The sequence below is a fragment of the Acinonyx jubatus genome, chromosome E4 (assembly GCF_027475565.1).
Source record: "Acinonyx jubatus isolate Ajub_Pintada_27869175 chromosome E4, VMU_Ajub_asm_v1.0, whole genome shotgun sequence".
Lineage (NCBI taxonomy): Eukaryota > Metazoa > Chordata > Mammalia > Carnivora > Felidae > Acinonyx > Acinonyx jubatus.
In genome coordinates this window covers 33,061,905-33,087,154 of record NC_069395.1, presented here as the reverse complement: position 1 = coordinate 33,087,154, position 25,250 = coordinate 33,061,905, and the positions used below count along the sequence as shown (strand labels likewise).

Genomic DNA, 25,250 nt, shown 5'->3' with positions numbered 1-25,250 from the left:
AAGAGAACTGAAATGTTTTAAAGACCCTTCCAACCCACAGAAAATGAATTTAGACCCTGAGCTAGGAAAAACTGGTAGTCTATAAGCTATTTAGACAACTCATTATAAGTCAGAGGTTCTCAAAAATCCTTTGATGGAAAACACTGCTTTCTCCTAAAGCACGACGCAAGCGATGCATTCAGCAGGATGAGGTCAGGTTGTGGCATGACGCTGACTACTTTGGGCTCCAGGAACCGACTGCTCAGTCATTCAGGAGTCACATGATGGGACAACCACTCCAGAATGCAAGATGGATAGAAGTGTGAAAGCCTCCCTGCATTTCAGAGCCTTGTGCTCCTGGCAGGGGCGGTGGAGAGGACCCTTCTACTTGTAGGTGCCAGTAAAAAGTTTTGGACGAGCCAACAACAGACAGACACACAGACAGACAGACACACACACGTATACACTTCTACCCACATACTCACTTACCGCTTGGATTTTAAACCTGGCAAAGAAAGGCAGGCTAAGGTCTGGCAGGTCTGAGCTTGCCCCGGAATATGAGAAACTAGAGACTGTGTCCCTGAAAGGGCTTGCATATGGTGCTTGAAAAGCAAAATGACTTGGGTTCTTAAACCAAAAAAAATGTTTGTGTGTGTGGCTCCTTATCTCCAGCCTTTCCCTACCGGATAAACGGTCAAATCCAAGGAATCATCAAAAGCCAAAGGACTGATGAAGAGTAGAAGCTGCTTCCAGCTACAGTGGGTGGGGCTCATTGTCCATTCTGCCATCAACTTCCGAAAAATATCCTCATGTATGACTCACGAAAATGAAGAGAGGGTATTTCCCTCTGGGGAGTATTTCCTGCCTTGAAAAGTCACCATTCCTTTTCCCAGGCCAGAGAGATAGCCCTACAAGAAAAGAGATGTAATGGATCTAACGGCTTAATCCTGGTTGAGTGAATGCCTCTTTCCCACAATAAATAGTAATAAAAATAACCTGGGGAATAGCAAAACCTGAATGTTCATGTTCAGTGACTGTGATTACAAATTAGAAATTAGGGGCGCCTGGGTGGCTCAGCTGGTTGAGCGTCCAACTTCAGCTCAGGTCACGATCTCGCAGTTCGTGGGTTCGAGCCCCGCGTCGGGCTCTGTGCCGACAGCTCAGAGCCTGGAGCCTGCCTCGGATGCTGTGTCTCCCTCTCTCTCTACCCCTCCCCCACTCATGCTCTGTTTTTGTCTCTAAAAAATGAATAAACATTAAAAAAAATTAAAAAATTAGAAATGAAATATCGCGACGTTCTGTGGTCCCAAATACTCCCGTAAACATCGGAGGTTCTTACACAGTCCCACTCTCCAGAAGGTCTTGAGAATTCCCAACGGAGTATGTCTCCTAAGCACATCCATGCACCCGTGTGTACCATCTGGGCTGGCCAAGCCAGCTATTATAAGCTCTGGCTGCTGTCCCAGTGATGGTGACAATGGGATTTTCCTCCCCAGGTTCTCAGTGCCAATTTGCCCCAGCCAAAAAATGTCGAAAGCTCTCACTCACCACTAATGGGATTGTTGGCCCAAAGTGTTACAGAGTTCAGTGAAACAGCTTTCCCAATTTGTACTGAAAGCCATTCTTGGCCACACACCAGGGTGCCTGTGGACGATTTGTTTGGGGGCAACTTCTGGTAGCCTGGAACTGGAATTCATTATTTCTTTGGGGAGGCAGGGGTTGGGGTTAGGTCACAACTCTAGTCCAACAAGCCAGCCTGTTGCACTGTAGTTTACAAAGTTCTTCCACAATTGGATATTCACAAAAACCCCGCGGGACAGAGCAGACATCATTCTCTCCATTTTATGGATTAGAAAGCCAAGGCAGGGGCGCCTGGGTGGCTCAGTTAGTGGAGCATCCGACTCTTGATTTGGGCTCAGGTCATGATCTCCCAGTTAGTGAGACAGAGCCCCGCGTCGGGCTCCACGTTGGTGGCATGGAGTCTGCTTAGGATTCTCTCTCTCTCTGTACTCCCCACCGCCTCAAAGTAAATTTTAAAACTTAAAAAACAAAAGAAGAAAGCCAAGGCAAAGAGAAGTTTAATGATTTGCCTAAGCTCATAGGGCTAGTAAACGGAGCTGCCTAGACCTGACCCCAGGACTCTGACTCCAAGCCTGAGTGTATGAAAGTCAGTGACACAGTGCACCTGAAGACATGCAGCCATGGACTCGCACTTTGTGTTTGCCTTCCTGGCTCTGTAATTTACTAGCTGTGTGACCTTGGATAAGTCCCTTAATTCCCCTATGCTTCAGTTTCTTCATCTATGAAGTGAGAATAAAAAGGAGCTACCCACATCACAGGTTTTTGTGAAGGTTAAATGAGAACATACATGCAAAGCACATAGAAGACAGAGCTCGACATGTATGTATAAGAGAGAGTTAGGGGCGCCTGGGTGGCTCAGTCAGTTAAGCGTCCAACTTCAGCTCAGGTCATGATCTCGCGGTTCTTGGGTTCGAGTCCCACGTTGGGCTCTGTGCTGACAGCTCAGAGCCTGGAGCCTGCTTCAGATTCTGTGTCTCCCTCTCTCTTTGCCCCCCCCCCCCCACATTCTGTCTCTCAAAAATGAATAAATGTTAAAAAGTTGAAAAAGTTAGCTACTATTAAAATATTACTAATATTTTTATTATCATGACATATTTAATACATTTTATTAATAAAAAAAGCTTGATATTGATACAAATAAGTTCTTATTCTTTATCTATATGCTCTTCCACTTAGGAGGAATAAAAATAGTGTTTATAATAGTACCCCATATAGAAACAATAGAATGTACTGTGGTTAATCCCAGTTTCTATCGTCTGTTTACAATGCCTGCAAAATTGCTTTAAAAAATGATAAATAGTTCAGTCCCAAGAGAAATCATGTGAGAATATGATATGGAAACCTCAGGACCAGAATTCATTGAGTGGGCTGGGTTTTTTAAATTAACATTTATAATGAAAGTAAATGAGAACTAAATCATTTCCTAATAAGCCCAATCATTTTGTGCTGAAATCATTATGCCTTTAAGCAGCTATTCCTGCTTTCTGCTAACGTTTGTTGACCTGAAATGTTTTTTTATTTTGTCTTCATGTAATAGCTTTATTGAGATGTAACTCATGTCCCATAAAATTCACCCTTTAAAAGTGGTGTTGGGTATATTCCCAGAGTTGTGCAACCAGCACTGGTATCTAATTCCAAAACATCTTTATCACCCCCCAAAGAAACGTCCTACTCATTCTCAGTCATTCCCCATTCCCCCTGCCCTTCGTGCCTGGAAACCACTGATTTATTTTCCGTTCTTATGAGTTTGCCTATTCTGAACATTTCCAGTCATTGTATTTGAAAAACTATAAAGATAATTTCAAGCTTAGAATATCATTTTCCTCTGAGGTGTAAGGGGTTGGCTACCTCAGATTACTTCAATTACTCAGAATGCTTTGGTAGATTGAGATGATTCAAAGCTGATTTCTCCCTGGGAACTCAGCAGGGAGTTAGGAAGGCGCTTCTTCGGCAAGCTCTGAGCACCTATTTTGTGGCCCCCATCCTGTAAATTTGTGTTGAATTCCACACACCTTCTCAGTCTCCCAACCTTTCATTAATGTTTCTCAATTTAGGTGAACTCCCTGTGGGGAAAGTCATGTCCAGTGTGGAGCCCAGCACTGAGTGGATTGCCATTACCCAGACCCCGACTCTGTAATTATGTCTGTCCTATTAACTCTCCAACACCTTCCAATACCTTGTCGGATTTCCTGATTTTTCCAATTTTTCTTGGAGTCTTCTCAGTGAGAAGTTTCATTTAAAGGCCAACAGCTAGTTCCTTCTTCACGTAGAACGGATGAGGAGGAAGAAACTTCCACATATTCATCAGCTCCCAACAGCTTCGGAAAAATCTCTGTCCTCTGTCGTGGGGAGGAGGGACACACCCACCGTACAGGGTCTGTGAGGGTTCAATGAGATAACCTAGACCAAGTGCTTAGTGAGTCTGTAATAATCATTTCCCAATTTGTTCCAGCCTGTATAAAGCACGGAGCCAAATTTAGAGCCTTGTAGCAACTTATGATGCAGAAACTTATGATCCATCTTTTGTGGAAAAAGTCCTAGTTCAACTTCATTATGTGGTCCGTGTTCCAAGGATTTCATCCACTTTCTTTTAATCTTGTATTGAAAGTATCTTTATAAGCCACGCTAAATCGCTTCGATAGGAGGTGGGAGATAAATAAGTAAATAAAATAAGTTAAACAAGGGTGTTTTAAACTGCCATATACTATACCAGCAAAAAGAAATGTGGATATTAGCACAAGATCCAACCACTTCCCTGGAGTAGTGGGACTTCAAGGTCCTTTGTCTTCTCATGCCACTTGCTGGCATCCTTGCTTATCCTTCAAGGTCTAATCCAAGGATCTCTCCTTTGGAAAGCCTTCTCTGGTCCCTCCACACAAGTGTCTTTCCTTAATCATATTGGGTTATGTATTGCTGGACAGTGTCTTGCCCTGCCTCCCTCATTCTCCCTATATGCCTGTAACCTCCACAGTGCCTAGAAAGAGAACTGCCTTGAATTGAATTATTTTGTCACAGCTTCACTGATGTATTATTGTCATACAATAAACTGTGCATATGTACAATGTACAGTTTGATCAGCTTGGCTTATGTGTACAGCCGTAAAAGTATCACCACCATCACGATAATAAACATATCCACACACTAGCCATTCATTTATTGGTGGACATTTAGGTTGTTTCAAGATTTTATTTTTTTAAAAAAAGCTGCTATGAGCATTCACATCCAAGTCTTTGTATGGACGTGGGATAAATTCTTTCTTTGGGATAAATTCATAAAAGTAGATTGGCTGGGTCATATGGCGGATGTTTGCTTACTTTTTACAAACTGGTTTCAAGGTGGTTTTTATCATTTTACAATCCCCACAGCTGTACATGATAGTTTCAGTTCCTCCACATCTTCTCCAACACCTAGTATGGCCAATCTTTTGACGTTTAGCCATTCTAATTGGTAGGTGGTAGTATCTCATTGTGGTTTTAATTTGCCTTTACCTAATGACAAATGACGGTGAGCATCTTTTCATGCGTTTCGTATGTTTGTTTGTGTATCTTCTTCGGTGTCTCATCATATATCTTGCTTAATTTTTTTATAGATTGTGTGTTTAGATCTATGGTCCATTTTGGGTTAATTAAAAAAAATTTTTTTTACATTTATTTCTTTTTGAGAGACAGAGGGAGACAAAGCATGAGTGGGGAAGGGGAAGAGAGAGAATGAGACACAGAATCTGAAGCAGGCTCCAGGTTCTGAGCTGTCAGCACAGAGCCCGACGCGGGGCTCGAACTCACGAATGGTGAGATCATGACCTGAGCTGAAGTCAGACGCTCAACTGACTGAGCCACCCAGGGACCCCTGGGTTAATTTTTTTATGTGGAGTAAGGTATAGGTCCAAGTTCATTTTTCTCCATAAGATACCCAATTATTTTAGGACTCTATTTCTTTAAAAAGGCTGTTCTATCTCCACTGAATTGTCTCTATAATTTTGTTAAAAATCAATTGCCCATAAATGTGTGGGTCTTTTTCTAGTCTTTCTTTTCTGTTCCATTGATCTACTTTTATACTAATACCACACGGTCTTAATGGCCATAGCTTTATATAAGTCTGGAGATTAGATAATATTAATCAGTCAATTTTGTTCTTCTCTTTCAGAAGACTATTTTCAGTCTGTTGTATTTTTGTACATTTTGTAATGTAGTAGGAATTTTAAAGTGAATTTATCAATTTCTACCTTAAAAGAAAGGCTGCTGAAAATTTTATAGTGATTTCACTGAATTTGTAGATCAATGCAAATATTAATAATAATATTGAGACTTCCAATCCTTGAATATGATGTCTTTCCATTATTTCGATCATCTTTTCTTGTTCCCTGCAATGGTTGGTAGTTTTCAATACAGAAATCTTTCAGATCTTTCGTCTGATTTATCCCCAAGCGATTCAGATTTTTTTCTGCTCTGGTCACTAGTGTGTATATATGTATGTGTGTATATTATATACTATTTATATATATTATTATATTATTTTAATATACACACATATGTAATAGATACATACACACATATATTACTTATACATTATTGACTTCTATTATTATTTGTTATATATATATATATATATATATAATTTCAAGTTCTAATTGTGTGTTAATGGCATGGGAAATACAATTGATCTTTGTACATTGATCTTATATTCTCCTACCAAAGGAAACTTTATTAGTTTTAGGAGACTTTTGTAGATATATTTCTACCCAGGCAATGCACGTCATCTATGAATAAAGGCCATTTTACTTCATTTCCACTGTCGATGACTTATTTCTTCTTGAATCGAATTGAGGTTTAATAATCTTGGAAGTACAGGGACCTGAGTTTTAATGCCAGCTCTGCCATAACTCATTGTGTAAACTTTGGCAAGTCACTTTCCTCTCTGAACCCCAGTTGCCCTGTAAAATGATCTATATCCTCTCCCACTTCTAACATTCAGTCAGACAAATAATGTTTTCTGAAAGGTATTAGCATTTCTAGTTGTAATCCAGGGCTTCCTGCCCCCAGGCTTCTGAGTCCTACCTTCTTCCCGTTAAGCAATTGACTCATCGTGCTCAGGACAGTTGAGTTGAACTGGAAGGTGTCACCTCCTCTCCTCCCAATCTTCCAGTGAAGTAGGGGAGTGGCTGTATTCAGTCATCCTTTTACCATTTGTTCTGCTGCCTCCTATTGGCAAAGCCCCGTCTGTGGGGTGGGTTATGTGTGTTCTAGCAAAAGCTAAAGCATTTAACTCCTGAAAAAAAAAGGGGGGGGTAGGAGCCAACATACATAGAAACAGCAATTTCATTTAGTACTTTTTAAAGTTTTGTCTTTATACACGTTCCAGCCTTTTGTTTTTGAATTCAATCCTCATCAAGGATGTAATGTTATGCTGAGATAAGGTAGGCTAAAAAGCTGAAAAGACAGAGTTCTATCCTTCAGGAACTTGAGTCCACCAGGGCGACGGTTCATTCTGTCTACATCCTTTTGGGAGAGGGATGGGCAGACAAAGCTACACTGGACTATGTTGGAGAAGGCCTGGATCTTTGAAAATAAAGAATTTGGGCAACTCCAAGCTATGATGGGAATAAGAGATACAGTGGACTTTTTTATTCTTTTGACTTACCCTGCACCTAGATCCCATTTCTAGGTTTGGGAGATATCACTCGTTCTGAGAAGGAGCCCACCCCCCAACAGAGGAAAGATTTTCCCAGCCTTCCTGGGAAGGAAGATGCATCCGGGGCATCATTCCAGCCTGCCCAATCAGATGTGCTAACCCCAAATTCTGAAGCCAAACCTAGTGATACAGGAACCATGCAAACTCTTTCTGGCAATGAAGGGCAGCTGAAGCTACATCTGATCCCCTGAGTCAGTTTTAGTACATCTGATTTCTAGAATTCAGAATCATCTGTTTCAATTCTTTTCATTTTGCAAATGCAGTGTGGGAATAAATGAAGACCGACCAAATGAAAACAGGAAAAGGTTATTTATTCAGAGCTTGCTATAGCAAAGAAGTCATCTACCATTACTTGTGTTTTGGCACAGATTCACAGGCCTGCATGAGTGGGAAAGCTTTAAAGTAGAAAATAAGGAAGGCTTTGGATATGCTTTGATTGGAATGGGGAAGCTGTTGGTGGGCAGCTAGAAGCTGGGAATCCTATGTGATTACTTAGGAGTGCATATTTAGCTTTTCTGACTCATGCTATGTTGAAAGTGGGAACAAAAAGTAGGGACGCTGTCAGTTACCAATCATTCCTGACCATTTGGGGCCAATTGTTACAGGGGTTATGGTTTGGCTTCCATAGATAGACAGATAGTAGTCTGGCTTCATACAAATCCAACTTATAGATAGAAGACTGACTTCCTGGGCTGGGTACTATCAGAAATGGGTCGGTTTACTGGGCTGCAGATTGTGGATTGGAATTCTATTTTTACGTATTGTCTAGCCACTCTCCATTTGTGTATTCAGTCTCTCATCGGAATCGGAGGCCCAGAGAGGTAGAGTAACTAGAACTGATAGGTCAACATGAGGTTCAGCACATTTGTCTTGTGACCTCCAAAGGAACTTACATTCTGCTTGTTGAAGAGACAAGGTTTAGATCATGGAAAAATGAAGTTCAACACAGATGTCATAAAGAGCAGGAAGTGGCACCAGGAAGTTAAAGTTAGCGCTACAGCTTGGCAGGAAGGCTCATCACTTTCCTCTCAAGGCAGAACCACTGCTACAGCCAGAGATTCTGCTAAGTGTGCTCTGTTTGCTGGACATTCCATCCAACCAGCAAGGTGAAGTGGTTAAATGCATGATTCTCCAGTCTGCCTACTGTATTCGTATTTTACCTCCATCATTGTTAGCTGTGTGAACTTAAGATACTTTACCTTTCTGGTCTTCAGCTTCATCATATGTAAAATGGGAATAATCAACAGCTATCTCATCATGCTCTTCTACCAATTAAATGAGTGGGTACTTACAACACAGTTATAACAGCACCTAATATATAATAAGTGTTTGTTCAAGTTAGCTATGACAATCCCGTTTAGTGTTCACACCAACAGTGTGGTAAGTGTGTAACCCACACTTTGCAGAATAAGAAACCAAGGAGAGTTATGTCACCTGCCCAAGACAGTGATGGTCAGAGTCAAGATTTTTACTCATATCTCTATGAAGTCATAACACGGTTTTCCTTCCTACTGTGCCTCTGAACACAAGATGTCATTGTTGGGAAAGTAAACAGTAGAGTGAGAAGCATATACGGCTGTGGGATCAGAGTGCTCACATTCAACTCTTGGTTCTGCCCCCTGACACAAATTACTTACCATCTCTGAGCACTCTGTCCTTTGAAAACTGGTAATAATACTATCTAACTCATGGGGTTGTTGTCTTAAGAATTAAGCAATGTAATATCTGTGAAATTCCCAGTACAGTGCCTGACACATGAGGAGTACTTAATAAATAATAATAATCATCATCATCATTTTAATTGTTGGAGTTGGAAGTGACCATTATAAACCATTCTTTAGAGTCTGTCCCTCAATGGCCCCACCTTTATGAAATGTTCCCTTGAGGTTTTCACAACCTGACTTGACTTCTTCACTGCTGAATTTGCTGTTGTTGGTACTATGACAGGTCAAGAAGAGAAGAGACCAGGGTCCTGTTGAGAAAAGGAATAGACAAAGAGGTAACAAGTCAGTACGAACATGGTACTTTGCAGTCCCCAAAGACCCAGGCTTCCCATGGCCCAGACTGCCAGAAGAGTCAGAAATGTCTCCCAGAAAACAAACAGTAGAGAAATTTCGTCCTTAGCTGTGGGTCAACCTGTAACGTACCCATCTGGAAGACTCACAGCCTTGGCAGATAAAATGACCTCCTCACTGCTCTCCAATGTTTCTTGGAGGTGGTTATCACAATTTTAGCACTGAGTTCAGTGCACTTGACTATTCCTGGAGAGTTGAAGCTAAATTGTCAGAAACCAGGACACATGCAACTAGAAAATATGACAGAAGACAGGTGAGATGGAGCAAAAATCTGATAGCAAATAGGTGATAATTATGTGGAATATGAAAGCAGAAGATGTCTTGTTTTCAAAGGAACATATAAAACCCATGTCTTCCATCCTTCTGAAAGGTAGACACTATCATCCTGTTTTCCAGAGGAAGAAACTAAATTCCAAGAAGGTTAAGTTTTACAGCCCAAATCTCTCAGGTAATGAGGGTTGAGTCATGGTATGGATCCAAGAAAAAAGATCTTGGAAAAATACACCTAAATGTTTAAGAGCGGATTCTAGGTGATTTAAACAATCTTCTTTATGTTTCTCTGTATTTGCCAAATTTTCTCTGTTAGGTAGTTGTTACTTGTATGAGAAAAGAAACTAATAAAGTTATTTAAACTTCATCAAGACCCAAGCTGAGGATTGGGAGCGGAAACCCGAGGCAGTGAGGGGAGCTGGCTTTGGGAACCAGGGCATCAGCATTAGTCTGCTTTTCATGAAAGTGGAAAAACTAAACTGCCACTGGGGGTGCAGTTCCAAGCAAGGTGGGGAGGAAGGAGGCAAGAAGCCCATGCCAGAAGAGCCCAGGGAAGGGCGATATGAAAGGGACCTGAACAGAGAATGCTGACTTAGTAGTTGGTCATAAAGACAAAGACTCGACCCAGAAATGAGCTAGACCCTGGGTGCTGGCCAGAATACAAAGTGGAAGAGCCTCAAGAGAAGGTTCACGAACCTCTCTGGGCAAGGCTCAGTAATTAAACTTTGCACCTGTGTGTTCTTAACCCTTATAATAGAACCTCCTGCCCATGGTAATTTGTGTTGCAATCAAGTCTCCTGACGCAAAACCCAAAGAAAGAAAAGCAGTTTCACAGAGGACAGTGCTCAAAGCTAACAAGGGGAGGGCAGGGATAACTGAAGCCCTTCACTCAGTCATCGTCACTTTATGTGGAGGGCAGAGTCATGGCATCAGAGATGTGAGTGAATTAAGAATTGAATTGGGGATGCATTCAGTAGGAGGGAAAAGGTCCAGGTTCCCACTGGCATCTTTCTTCCCCAGAGGAGCAAGAAGTCCCTAGGTGATACAAGATTCAAGCTCTCCGCGCCATTGTTTTTGCTCCTGAAGCATTTGCAAACTCCAAGAAGATATTTATCATGCAAAGAAAACTTTATTTGTAGAAGTGCATTTTTGCCATACAAGATTCCACAGCAAGTATGGGGTTGGGGAGGTGAGTGGAGGTGGTCAGTAATTGTGAGACAAGTCTACAATTTCACATCAGAAATTCTTCTACAGCCCACACTCAGTAGCCATTAGTTCACTTTTAAATATCTCACAGAGTGAGATACACATGTCCTTGATTTAATAAAAATGAATAACACCCTTAGCCACCCCTGTAGAATTTAGAGGGTTTGTTTACTGTGCGAAAACTCATAGTCAGGTGATAAATATAACCCGTGAATTTTTTAAGTCTTGTCTTCACATACAAAAATAAATAAGTTAAATAGCAAAAATAAATAAATATATTAAGTAATAAATACACCCCACGGTGGAAAAGATCTCATCAAAATCTTATAAAACCATGGTCTCCGTTCAGAGTGGGAACTCCTGGGGACAACCACAATAAGGAAGCAAATAATAAATAAATAAATAATCTCCACAGTGGCCAGCACTACGTTGTACAGCAGCGAGACGGTGGTTGGGGGTCACGCCTTCGCGGGTACCGAGGACTGGGACTCTTGGCCAGCACTATTGCCAGCGGGGTCGTCACCCTCCTCCTAGGCCAGCTCCTCCATCCACTGCAGGAGAATGTCCAGCTCTCCCAAAGCCTTCGCCACCGCTGCCTGAGGCATAAGCTGAAAGACACACACTTCTGTGCTGAGCATCTCATAAAGGGACAACATGTACTCCCGGGTTAATGCTCTCCTTTCACTGGTAGGTCTGCTGGGCATTGCGAGCCCAGTATTCTCTTCAAGATGGAGAGCGTGAAAGATGTGATGGAATCTCAAGATCTCACAAGAGGAAGGAAAATCCTGGAGTCCATGACATAGGGAAACTGAAGCCCAGAAGGTGGCAGAGTTTGGAGTATAACCCAAGCGTCTTGAATCACAGAGATCAAAGCAATTAGACTGTTGGGTTTTTTTTTTTTTTTAAAGAAAGATGTGTGTGTGTGTGTGTGTGTGTGTGTGTGTGTGTGTGTGTGTTAGGAGTTGCCTACTGTGCAACTTTAGCCGAGCAAATATTTATTGTGTTAAGCACTGGGCTGGCTAAGGATTCAGAGATAAATGGCGCAATGCCTACCCACAGGGAATTCAGTCAAGTGAAGGAGACAGAAGCAGACAACTAAAATGTAGTGTGGTGGATGGAGGATGGAGTCTCCACAGGATGACAGAAGAGGCACCTACCTCTGAGAGACATAGTCAGTACCTTCCTGGAGGTGATGCTTAGGGTGAGTCTTAAAGGATGAGTAGGAATTAGTCAGTGAGGAGTGGACTTCAAGCCTTCCTGGCAGATGTGCAAAGGCACCAAGGTGAGGAACAGCATGGCATGGGCGTGTGTGAAATTGTGACTGTTTTTGAGGGTACGTATAAGTGTGTAATGTTGGAAAACTACTGCTTCTTGTTTGTACAGCTGGAAGGCACAGATGTCTCTGGAGTGACTTGATGGAATTAAGGCCATCCCCTCTTTAATCCCAGAGCGTCTTCCAGAGACAACACCCTTCTAGAGCCTGGATGGGTGTCCCCTGGGTTAAAGCAGAGGGATGGTCCACATGACCTCAGAGGGCAATTGTTGAGGACTACAGGATTTCTACCGGTATGAATGTCTATCCCACCCAGTTGTGATCTCAGTTCTAAAAACACACCCATCCCTACTGAGGCCCAAATTGCATATACCTCTTCGAAGTGACTCAGAATCTGGCTGTATTTCTCCGCTGCTTCCTCCCCACAAGGGCATGTCATGTGGGCATGCTGAAAAGAATGCCACAGAATGATGGATTTTATTAAAGATTCTGATTATCTGCCCTCACCACTGCCACAAAGTAAGGAGAATTCTACTCTTTCACCTGCGTTCCTGTACCTACTCCATTCTTATGGAAAGCTTTTTCAGACCTCATCATTTTGGATCAGTAAACTACTCATCAGCCAGAAGAGGAGGCCAGCTTTGTAGGCTCACATAGGGAGCTCTTTGTTGGATACCTAGGTCCTAATCAGACCTTGTCTTGATATTCAGCCCCACGGCCTGCTGAGAGGCTGAGGATACACTAATGTACTGTAGGATCCTTCACCTACAGTGGAAAGCGTAATTCATGGATAATAGATAATTATCATTAACATGAAATAGCATTTTGCAGTTATGTAGACTTTTTGCATAGGCCCTATACACCAAAGGCAGTAAAACTGAGTTCTTATGACCTGTCACATGGTACAATACCGATTATGAGAACGTTTGGTTTCAGTTTTTCTAGCCAGTAAATGGGGATAAGAAAGAGCTTGGTTGCTAAGTCATTGAACTATGTGCGGCGATGGGTCCTTTCACCCAAGACCTTTACTCACGCAGAGCCGGAGTTCCTTCTTGATGGTAAGAAAAGAGTTGGCAAGACTGCTGGTCTTCCGGAGGATATGGTGGTCAGGCGTCTGATAGTTTTTGAAAACCCTGTCCAGGTACAGTCTCAGTACATGGCGGAGGAGGCAGCACTGATCTGCAGGCTACAAAGGAGACTAGTATGTTGGTGGCATCCGGGGTGGTGGAGATGCCTCCAATTTATATTTCCTCCCACAGTTTTATGGACCAAGCACATACCTTGGTGTCTTGCAAAGACTCAGTCTTCCTCAAGATTCTGATGTCAGTGATTTCATCTTTGGCTTGCTAAGTGGAAGAAGGCAAGGCAGGAAAGGACAGGTCAGGGACTGCTGCCGGGTGTTAGACATCAAGACCTCTCTCAACTTTTCCTTGCCACAGCCCAGTGGACGTCTCTTGCCAAAACACTTTTCAATTTTGAACTACAACTCTTTCTTGGGAATGCATCCTCCTGGTATGGGGTCCCCAGCCTGTCTCTCTTTGTGTCCCAGAGGACAGAGAAGGACAAGTAGAGAAGGAGAGAGGCAGCCACAGGGGCAGGGAGGGGTTGCCTCCTTCGCTTACCACACTGTCCCGTATCTCAGAAAACCCATTTCGCATTGCCTGAAGGTTTGTGGTGATCACACAACTTCCCAAATGGAGTGTCTTCAGCCCAGCAGAAGGTGTCCAGAAGAGATAAAACACAGCAGAGAGAAGGCAGATGGGAAGACCAGACGCTTTCATCTTGTGCCAGAATCTGAAGACCACAGGAGCTAGGAATTCAAAGGAAAGAGCATGACTTACTGATTTTCCCAATGTCATGTCTGAAGAAGCCAATTCAGTCCAGGGACATGCTTTCCCCAGGTGTCCCCTTGTGAAACTCAATAGCTTTGTCTGGGTTTGGACGGTCTGGCCCATTCATCTAACTTACTAAGAAAAGCTGCTGAGCTGCTGTCCCGGAAGGAGAGACTTCGGCTGCTCGTTCAGGGTCTGTGAGTTGGTGCTACAGGTCCCGACTCCTTTATTCTGTCCCCATCCCAGCCCCATCGTCATTGCCCAGCAGGTAAGGCCTGGAGCAGCAGGCACTTGCAGTGAGTAGACAGAGGATTACATTTCGGGGAAAATGTTAAAACTTGTTTTGCCCAATTGACGTATACAGTCTTCCCTTCCAGAATGCCAGTGTAGCTCACTCTTCTGGTCCCCTTAAGCCCACAGGGGAACTGTGGGAAAACAGAACCTTACAGAAGCTGTTGTTGCTGAGCCACTGAAAACACTTGGGGGAAAATTGTCTGGATTTTATGGCTACCCCCAGGGCAGAAGAGCTTAGCCGTTTGGTATTTGTCTGGGATCGGGTTGGTTATTTCGGGATAATAGATTTATTTCAGCCCCAAAGGCAAGTAGAAAGTCAATGATTTCATAACAATCTTACTGCCAGGGAAAGGCAAGATCTGATGGGCCATCAGCCCAGTTACACCTAGCACTTCTGTTTCCCGAGGTGTCTGTGCTCCACAGCGCCCTCTACAGGAAGACTATAGTCAGGCACACCGGAGAGGGACGCAAGAGCGGGCTCTTTTCTGGCTCTGCCCAGGTCCCAAAAGAAAGAGAAGAAAGGCAGGAGGGGAGCTCATCTCTTCCTGGAATAGACGGCTCCATAGGAGGGCACTTTATAGTGTCTCCTGAGTTTGAAGATAAATTATAATGAGCTGCGATTAGTGTAAGGAGAATGGAGTACTCATCTCAGGCACCGAATGTAAGTGGGCACTAAAAGTCTCAATCAACAAGACAAATAATATTTTCATGCGGTATCAAAATTAATGAAAAACATATCCATGATGAACCACATATCAACATTTTAACGTTTATTTATTTTTGGGACAGAGAGAGACAGAGCATGAACGGGGGAGGGGCAGAGAGAGAGGGAGACACAGAATCGGAAACAGGCTCCAGGCTCTGAGCCATCAGCCCAGAGCCTGACGCGGGGCTCGAGCTCACGGACTGCGAGATCGTGACCTGGCTGAAGTCGGACGCTTAACCGACTGCGCCACCCACGCGCCCCAACATATCAACATTTTAAATAACGAGTGAATCTGCCAGTGCCATGCTGAGACATATTGGCTACAAGTTCCCATCAAAATAGGTTGTCCCTATTTGCTCAGGACTGGGCGGCGGGGGAGGGGGGGAAGGGGGTGTCCCAGGACACAAGGATTTTAGTTTTAAAACTGGAAAAGTCACAGGTAAACCTGAATGAGGTAGCCACCCTACGTCTATGTGACTCTGGACAGGTAAACTCACCTCTTTGAGTTTTGTTTTCTTAGCCCCCCCAAATGAAACAATCACACTTACCCCAGAAGCTTGTTTTGACATTTAAAGACAATGATGCATGATTTACACACCTAAAATATAGCGAGTGATCAATTAATTTTAAATAGAAAATGCTGTTAGTTGCCTTGAGCATAGAGGGTATATAGTAAATATACTTTAAATTCAACAATTTGATTAGCATTTCTTGAGCACCATCTTTTTAAATTATTATTTTAATTAATTTTTTTAAAATCTTTATTCATTTTTGAGAGACTTTATAATGAGATCTTTATTCATTTTAGAGTGTGAGGAGGGGAGGGGCAGAGAGAGGGGGGGACACAGAATCCGAAGCAGGCTCCAGGCTCTGAGCTGTCAGCACAGAGCCTGACGTGGGGCTCAAACTCATGAACCATGAGATCATGATCCGAGCTGAAGTCGGGCTCCCAACTGACTGAATCACCCAGGCACCCCTATTGAGCACCATCTCAAATATTGTGCTAGGTACTGGTGTGTGAAGATAAACATGATAATTCTCTATCCTCAGGATATTTTGTACTGTTGGAAAGGGCTCCTTTAGACGTGGCCCTGAACATACTTGGGTAAATGATTAGAAGAACCAGGCTGATCTCCAGAACTGTGTGAGTAGTGTAGAGAAAGGGAATTCTCTTACCTGAGCTCAGGAAAGGCTGCTGCTTCTGGTCACCTAGGAGTCTGTCTCAAGCCAAGAGGCTTCCAGTTTTATATACAGGTCACAGAAAGGAAGTGAACTCCTGCAGGTGAGGGCTGGAACTCCCTTGGAATTTCTCTGGTGGCATCTCACTTCCTCCCATTCTAAGACAGATTAATCTCAGGCTGCATTACCTCAACACTTTCCTCCTAAAGATTCCTTCCTAGGAGACTGCTAGTTATAGTTTTAGACAAAGTTATAGTTTATCTAGTTATAGTTATAGTTTTTAGATAAAGGATATGCCTGGGGGTGCCTGGGTGTCTCAGTCAATTAAGCAACCAACTCTTGATTTCAGCTCAGATCATGATCTCCCCGTTCACGGGTTCGAGCCCACATGGGGCACTGTGCTCAAGTGCTGAGCCTGCTTCAGATCCTCTGTCTCCTTCTCTCTGCCCCTCCCCTACTTGTGCTCTCTCTCTCTCTCTCAAAATAAATAAATAAATAAATGAACAAACAAATAAATATTTTTTAAAAATTAAAAAAAAAAAAAAAGGATGTGCCTCTTTCTTCCCAGCTGCCTTCCAGAAGGAAGGTAAAATGGTAATCAGGACAGGAAAGATCCCTGAATTACATAACTGGAAGAGAAGTCCAAAAGCTGCTTTTGCTCCTTCATTATTTTTTTTTTACTTCATATTTTGTAAGATTTTATTTTTAAGTAATCTCCACGCCCAACGTGCTGTTCATGGTGCTCAAACTCACAACCCCAAGATCAAGAGTCTCATGTGTTACCAACTGAGCCAGCCAGGCACCCACCGCCACTTTAAATCCAGTTCTCCTTAACCATGTTTCTCCCCAGCGCAGACACCATGGGCTCACTCCTGCCCTTTCTCCTTTGCTTTTGTTATTTCCACCATTTCCCTTCAGCAATGGCTGCCCTTCTTTCCCTCCATTCATCATCAAAGAGTTGATCCCAATTCTTTAGTTTTGAATTATTCCGGGCCGCACCAATCCTTTCCTTCTCAGACTTCCAATCACAAATATATCTTTGGCACATGAGAGAGTCTAATATTGCCGCCCTTTTTCTTCATGAATCTTAGCCTTTTCTCCCTAAGGATACTGGAAGATTTTCTTAGGGACTAATCCATTGGGTAGGACAACACCTCCTGGCAAGATTAAATCAAAGCACCTGGGATTAACTATACACAATCTTTGAAAAATATCAAGATAGTAGAGATTATACTATATTTCTTCTCAGCTCTTATCTTAATATCTAAGACTCTGAGATCCTGTACTTGAGTTCAGGGAGTCCATGGTTTACAGGGTGAATTTCCCATATTCTTTCATTTTTCTGGATTTCAGTTTATATATCTGTAAAATGACAGTAATAGAATAGGCAACGTACAAGATCTTTTCCAATTCTGACATTCAATGTTTTATTTATTTTTGGGACAGAGAGAGACAGAGCATGAACGGGAGAGGAGCAGAGAGGGAGACACAGAATCGGAAACAGGCTCCAGGCTCTGAGCCATCATCCCAGAGCCCGACGCGGGGCTCGAACTCACGGACCGCGAGATCGTGACTTGGCTGAGTCGGACGCTTAACCGACTGCGCCACCCAGGCGCCCCCAATTCTGACATTCAGTGTCACTATGATTCTCTGCTTTTCTACCTTTTGGGTCAGAGCATTCTTTTTAATGTTTTCCAGAATTTCCTTTAAAATGAAGACTCTAACTTTTCGTTGTAATGCTTGATAAATGCTGAAAATATGTGCGAATATCTAATCTAAATATCTCTTGAACTCATGCCTGTTTTTTCATCATTGATGCTAAATAAACTATTTCTCATGATCATCCATAACCGTGATTAAAATAATGAGAAACACGGTCTGACAAAAATACTTGAAGTCAAAACCTTCCGATAATATAAGCTGTTCCCATGCCAGTCAATTCCTTTCCTTTAAGCAAGAAGAACCCAATAGCTTTGTTTGAAGTCACCTGTAATGATTAATTAAACTTATTCAGGTGCAATCCCGATTCTACTTTAATAAATGAATCTCTCCTTTTCCTACATTGAAATACTTTCTTCTCTTTAAATCCATTGACTAGATCCCATTCCGCTCTCTGTACAGACACCAATTCAACTCTCCTCCTCTACAAAACTGTACCTGCCTCACCCTAACCTCTCTCTCCATTCCCATTTCCCAGGGCAAAATTGGTCCCTCACCTGTGGACCTCCACTTTACTTTGCATATGCTTCTTTTGTACTTATCACAGTTCATTGCAGTTTTTTGGTTGCATATCTAGATCTCTCACTAGCCTGAGACTCCACATTCATTTCTGTGGTTCCAAGACTCAACGTCTCCTGGTGGGTGCTCAGTTAATACTTGACTATTGAATGAACATAACGATTAAAATCATTTTTCCAATGGGCACCTGGGTGACTCAGTTGGTTAAGCGTTGGACTTCGGCTCAGATCATGATCTTGCAGTTTGTGAATTCAAGCCCCTCATCAGGGCTCTGTGCTGATGGCGAGGAGCCAGGACTCTGCTTCGGATTCTGTGTTTCCTTGTCTCTCTCTCTCTGCCCCTCCCCCTGCCCACACTCTGTCTCTCTCTCTCTCTCTCTCTCAAGAGTAAATGAACATTAAAAAAATTTTATAAAATCATTTTTTGGGGGGTGCCTGGGTGGCTCAGGCGGTTAACTGGCCAAGACTCTTGATTTTGGCTCAGGTCATGATCTCACGGTTCATGAGATCGAGCCCTGCCTGGAGCTCTGCGCAGACAGCACAGAGCTTGCTTGGGAGTCTCTCTCCTTCTCCCTCTGTCCCCTCTCCCCACTCTCAAAAATAAATAAATAGACATTAAAAATTTTTTTTTAATATTTTTTTCTTTATGTTGTATCCCAAAACCACAGGATCTTAGGCTTGGCTAAACTTAAAAATGGAAACATACAAAGTAATCAGTCATCACCAAATGGCCTAAAATCAGAGAGAGATAGGAGGATGGGGAGATGAGGGTAAAAGATAAGCCGGTTTGAAGTCAGAAGTAATATTGGTCATGTTAAGGAATTTGGATTGAATCCAATAGCAGAGAGTTATGCAGGCTTTCAGCAAGGAGCCATGTGATTGGATAGGCACACTAGAAAATCCACCTGAGGCCGAGAAGACAGGGAGGACGAATAGGGTCTGAGGAAGGGCTTTCGTGATAGCGAGAACTAGCACAGCAAAGCTCACCACGTCTTTGAACACCAGCAATAGATGGGCCGGCCGGAGCTGGATTCGTGTAGAGGGGCAGGTGGGAGATCAAGTTGGAAATAGCATCAGGGATCTCATGCCAAGGAAAATGAACGTGGACCTGGAGTCCAGAAAGCTGTGTTCTAGCTCTGGCTTTATCTTCAGCCCACCGTGTGGTCTTGGGGAAACTGCTTCCCTTCTTTGGACCTCAGTTTCCTCATCTGTAAATTCTGAGGAAATTAATTAAGTGACTTAAGGTCTTTTCAATTCTGCCTTTTGATACTCTAATTCTTTACCCCCCTCCTGCCCCCCACTCCCCCCCCCCCCCCCGCAGTAAAGCAATAAGGAGCCCTTTTGAAATGTGAAATGTCTTATGGTGGGGAAAGCGACGCGGTCGTAACTGTACCAACCATGAGAGCTTCAAGGGCGGCAGAGTGCCTGGCACGTTGTTAGTGATGGAACAAAGTAGTTGGGGGATGATACGGCTGTGGTGGAGAAATGGGGGGTACATTTCCTGAGCGCATCAAGCCAACATTGGGAGATAGGGTTTCAAAATCAGGAATCAACATATAATCAGAGCCAGTGTGATTGTAAAGGTAAGCTGGGCAGAGGAGAGAAAAAAGAATCCCTTCTTAGGGAATAAATTCAGCTTCCCAACTAAGCCATTTTGGGGCAGGAAACGACTTTCTAGAAACCAGGACTAAAACCCAGCCGCTCCTTTTTTCCCATGGCAAGTCCTGCGTTCACAGCTCAGGGTTTTTCCTGTCTGCAACAACGTCATAGTTGCTAGCACATGGGCTTCCTGCCAAGTTGCATCACCTTGCATGGAAACGCTGGGTGTTCAGGTTCTGCTGGAGGAAGAACCTTAGCTCCCTGAGTGGGCAAGTAGAGACTCTTCTCACTCCTGGGCCTGCAATGTGGGAGCTTTGCGGGCCTGCAGCCCCTGGTACCTCCCCGGCTACCCCCCTGCCGGATGGAGATGGGCGGGCAGCTGACGGCTCTCTGAAGGGTACATTTTCAGTTCCCTGTCCTCAGAGCCTACAAAGTGGGTGACGTCATTTCCTTTTCCTGCGTTTTTCCAACATGCTCTGGTTAACCCACTTGACTCGCTGCCACCCTTGCTCTCGAGATTTCCTATGACATAGCTGGGTCCCCAGTATTGGCTAATTCCTCCCAGCCTCTGCCTGCAAAGCGGGAGTCCCTAGGAGAAGCCTCGCTTTGAGTGGAATCTGGGGGGAAAAAAATCCAGACATGGCCTTGAATTAAGTTTCCTCATCTAGGAGACTAAAGACGAACTTCATTCATTGCCTTTTAATTTCCCACGTTGGGGAATCCAGCACTGAGCTGGATGAGCCCAAGGTACCCCAGTGAAAAGACATGGTCCCTTGGAACCTCTTGTGGGATTCCAGAGCATTGTAGGGGAACAGAGCCTCTAATGTGGGAGATCCTAACCTGGGAGAAGGTGGATGGGGAAAAAACACCTCTTTTCACAAACCTCTAATTAACATTTAACATTTTCTTTGATTATGAGCATGGGAAACAAACATAAATCACAATAGTATTAGAAGTACCGGTGACTTTGTCACTGGTAGAAATCACAAATATTTTTGTATCACATTAGAGTTGTTTCAGACACTTCAAAATAACATTTATACTCATCACTACTTAGGAATGTCCATAGTTTGGGGGCGCCTGGGTGGCTCAGTCAAATGAGCACCCAATCCTTGATTTCAGCTCAGGTCATGATCTCACAGTGGTGAAATTGAGCCCCGTGTTGGGGTCTGCTCTGATAGCATGGAGCCTGCTTGGAATTCTGTCTCCCCCCACCCCCTTTCCCCTCCTGTGCTCATGCTCTCTATCTCTAAATAAATAAATAAATAAATAAATAAACAAACAAATAAATAAGAGGGATGTTGGTAGTTTGTAAGCCTGCCTGCTGCTAGATCTTATTAATTAATGCATTAATAAAGAAGCACATTTATTATATATTGCTTATTGTCATTCTATATTTTGATAGCTGTATTTTAATATAATTGATTTCTTTTGTAATTCCATGTACTTTATTTTATGCATTTAGAAACATTATCCTGAGTAGGGTCCACAAGCTTTGCTGTGTGCCAGAGGGGTCCAAAGCACACAGAAGGTTGAGATCCCCGGCTCTAATGGCAAGAACAAAGGTGCATGGGTATGTCAACCTCACCTTCCCAATTGTGACGTGAAGTGAGAGATGAAGAAGGCTATTTCTGGAGATGATGGGAGAGACTGCTTGTTGTCAGGAGTTTCTTAGAAAGTTCAGTCTGTGCTCACGATGGGCATTGAGGGTTGTGGGGTAGAGATTACTTCTTGTCTGAGTTGTTTTCTTGGAGACAGTGTGATTTGTGCAAGACTTTTTTTTTTTTTGCAATGCTTTGAAGAACTGATTTTATGAGCTCTGGGGCTGGAGAAGCTGTGGCAGGAGAAGGACCCTTGCTCCTCACAATGGGGGAGCTAGGACAAAGCTCCTGAAGCGGTGGATGCTTCTGTACCTGAGTGAGGGCACCCCTGTGGGTCTTGGGTGGGGTAAGGGGGCAGGTATTGAAGAAGGTTGAGAAGAGTCAATGCCATGAACTGTGAACATCAGTCTGAGGAAGTGCACTCTGAAACCTTCCATTTCTAATAACCGATGTCTGGTTTCCTTGGGTGACATCTAGGTCAATGTTGCACACATCAGACTTGCTTACCTATGTATTCCCCTAACATTTGGATTCAAAATGCTTTTTCAGGCTCTGGTTCCCTACAGAGATGAAGCTCTCTGATATCGAATAACTGTTCCACTGGACATCATGTCTAGCTCCCTGGGTATAATCCCATTTCCTCAACCCAGTCCCTCCAGAGGTCACTGCCAAGGGGCATTGTCTACACTCTGCCTCAGGAGCATCTCATCCAGAGTTGCACTACGCTCTTCTCGGGCTAGATGTGGGGGATTTGGAGGCATTGAGGAAGTGAAGAAGAGGTTGAGTCAGTACTTCTGGAGTTCTTTCTCCCTGCTCACAGGACTGCTGGCCCAACAAAACTGAGAACTCCCTGCCCGAGAGGGAAGGTGCTACTTCTGGCCCTGTCAGAGCAGACAGCACCCCACAGCCTGCACAGTCAAGACCATGATGCTTGCAGATGAGCAGGGACCCGGGTTAGCAAGATACCCAAAGGGCTGGCCGGTCCAGGAAAGTGACGGGAGACACTGACCTTCTGGCTTCAGGATGTGGAGTTAAAGACCATAAGACAACAATCTGGGCAAAATCAAGACCAAAGCCAGGGAGGCCAGACAAAGGGGAAAACTGACTCCTCACTCTAGGCTAGAAACAGGAACACCAAACAGATGTGTCCTTAGAGGTCAAGGAAACCCAAGAGTGTCCTAAAGCCAAAAAGCAAAGCCATAGGTTTCTTCCAAGAAGGAGCTGCCTAGACATCTGAGATCGGCTTTGCTCCGTATATATGTATTAATTTACTCAAGGAATGTTTATGTCCTGAGTGCGGCTGTTCACGGCGTAGTTGTCCCTGAAGAGAGCAGTCTGGAGAGAGGAGATGGGCCCTAAGGGATCTCTGATTTGTCGAGACCTGGAAAACCACCCTGGGTCCCAGGGAACACAAATGGAAGTAGGGTGTGGTGGAGAAGAAGGAACAAGAGGAAGACTGCTTTCTGCCCCAAGGGTGGAGCTATGGTTCTTGGGAAGTGAAGCCTAGGCCAGGGCAGAGATAGAACAGCAACAGAGCGTGACCAATGGCTCTTTTGTTGTTTGTAGCCTTCACTGAATGCCAGGCACTGAATATTTCGTAAAATGTTAACTCATTCTGTCCTCAGGCAACCCTTGAGGTAGATATGATTATTCTTTTCATTTTCCAAATAAGGAAACCGAGCCACGGAGTCTACTTAGTGCCTAGGAAAGTGACCAGACAGAGGAATCCAGACTAAGAGCATGCTGGGGCAAACGTACTTCCAGGTAAAAGCTAGATCCTGAAGCTTCTCCGGGCACGGTGACTGGATCAAACCTTGTGCCTGCCTGGAGGAGGCTTCTTTTATGACACTCGAACCTACAGATGGTGGTTCCATGGCAGAGGTCTGAGGCTGGCTCTCAGAAACAGAACTGGACGTGTAGGCTCTCTCTAGAATGCTCTAGAGCTCATAACAGCTGTTTAAAAATTTATCCTCCCCCAACTCCTTGGCCAAACGCAATATGCTGGCCCCTGAACCTACCTCCCGGAATGAGTTTCTCTCATTCCCGGTTGTCTGGGAGATAGCATGTGATTGTATGTACCAGCGATTGCGCTGGGCATGAATGAGGTGAGGTCTGGACCGATCAAGAGAGGGGTCCCACATTGGGGTGAGTGACTGAAGAAAGAGGAGTAAGGGCGAGCCTGCAGGAGGGTATCTGAATAGCAGAGAGATTCAGGAAGACAGCTGGAGCCTGGCCGGCTGCACAGAAACTGCAAGTCATTTCTTGGGGACTCGGCTGACAGCCTCCTGGAGATGCAGACCCAGAGGAAAACACAGCCTCTCCTCTTGTCTCACTTGCCAGTTTAAAAAAAACATGTAAGAAGGAGGCTTTCCCGAAATGACAGTGTTTTCTGGGAAATCAGATTAGAGCAATTGGGAATCCTCAAATAGGAGCAACCATCCTTTTTAAACTTTTATTTTAAATGTTTTATTTGTTTTTAAGACAGAGAGGGACAGAGCGTGAATGGGGATGGGGCAGAGAGAGAGGGAGACACAGAATCCAAAGCGGGCTCCAGGCTCCGAGCTGTCAGCACAGAGCCCGATGGGGGCTCGAACTCATGAACTGTGAGATCATGACCTGAGCCGAAGTCGGATGCCCAACCGACTGAGCCGCCCAGGCGCCCCTCAACCATCCTTTTTAATGAGTACCTGCTACACATCTATTGTACACATCTGCTTTGGACAGTATCCTGAATCCCCACGACAGTTCTGCGAAGCAGCTTTCTCCTTCATTGGTACCGATGAGGAAACTGACGCTCGCGTTAAGTACATTGCCCAGCATCACACAGAAAGGGGAAGGAGCAGGATTCCACACACAAGTCTATCCTCTTAACCTTTTGGCCAATCTTCTGGGCAAGACCATAGTTCTAAAAGACGGTTGCCCAGAGCATGTGTGGCTGCCAATGATTTGCTCTGGAGGATGGAAGAAGGAGAGAGTGTCCTCAGGAAGGAGCCCAGACCCTCAGCTGGACCGGGAACATCGTGCGACACATTCGGAAGTCAGCCTCTGCCTTCTCGCTCAGTGTTGGACCGTTAATTAGTGTGTAACTTCACAGGATTGTTGCAAGTCAGCCCAGGCCCCTTTTTGTACATCTGGGTTTAATGATCTGTGTTGCTGGCATCCAGCACGGTAATCTAGGCCCTGGATTATGTGGTCTTGGCCAAAATAGAGTGAACTCCCCCGGCAGCCAGGGCAGAGAGCACTACACCTGGATTTACTGTCTAGATCTGCCATGCCTTAGCTGCGTGACTTTGGGCAAGTCTCCCACCTTCCTGAGCCTCAGACGCTGTGACTGATCACACCGATCGCCTCTGACATCCTCGGCTCCTCTGGGGCTTGAGCGACATCAGCAGATATTTCTCAGGCACCAGCTCTGTGAAAGCAGAAAACGAAAAGACGAAAACGACCATGCCAAAAATAAAAATCCAGCCCTGTTCCGGGCCCTCCGGGGGCTACAAAAGAGTCAGAATACGTTCTTCGAGTCTGGAAGGAAAGAAAGGACAGGTGAACCAGCGAAGTGGAAAGGTGAAATAAGCAGACGAGATCTATGGAAGGAAAGATGGAAGGCACTTCTTCCGTATTTCTCCCTCCCCCACCCGCCCCATCGCCTCCTCCTAGTCCTCTGCTACTTCTACAACCTTGTGGGAACGCCGGTGCGGCACCTTCGCACCACGCATGCCAAATGCATCAG

The 25,250-nt window shown here is 44.2% G+C and overlaps 1 protein-coding gene across 1 annotated transcript; it reads right to left on the bottom strand.

Moving 5' to 3' along the window:
- Positions 1-11,916: 11,916 nt before the first annotated feature.
- Positions 11,917-14,090, bottom strand: IL20 (interleukin 20). The gene is made up of 4 exons (XM_015079931.3): positions 13,695-14,090; positions 13,353-13,418; positions 13,106-13,258; positions 11,917-12,520 (listed from the first exon to the last, which is right to left on the bottom strand). The coding sequence occupies exons 1-4, from the start codon at positions 14,025-14,027 to the stop codon at positions 12,221-12,223; spliced, it is 852 nt and encodes a 283-aa protein (XP_014935417.3). The 5' UTR covers positions 14,028-14,090; the 3' UTR covers positions 11,917-12,220.
- Positions 14,091-25,250: the final 11,160 nt, after the last annotated feature.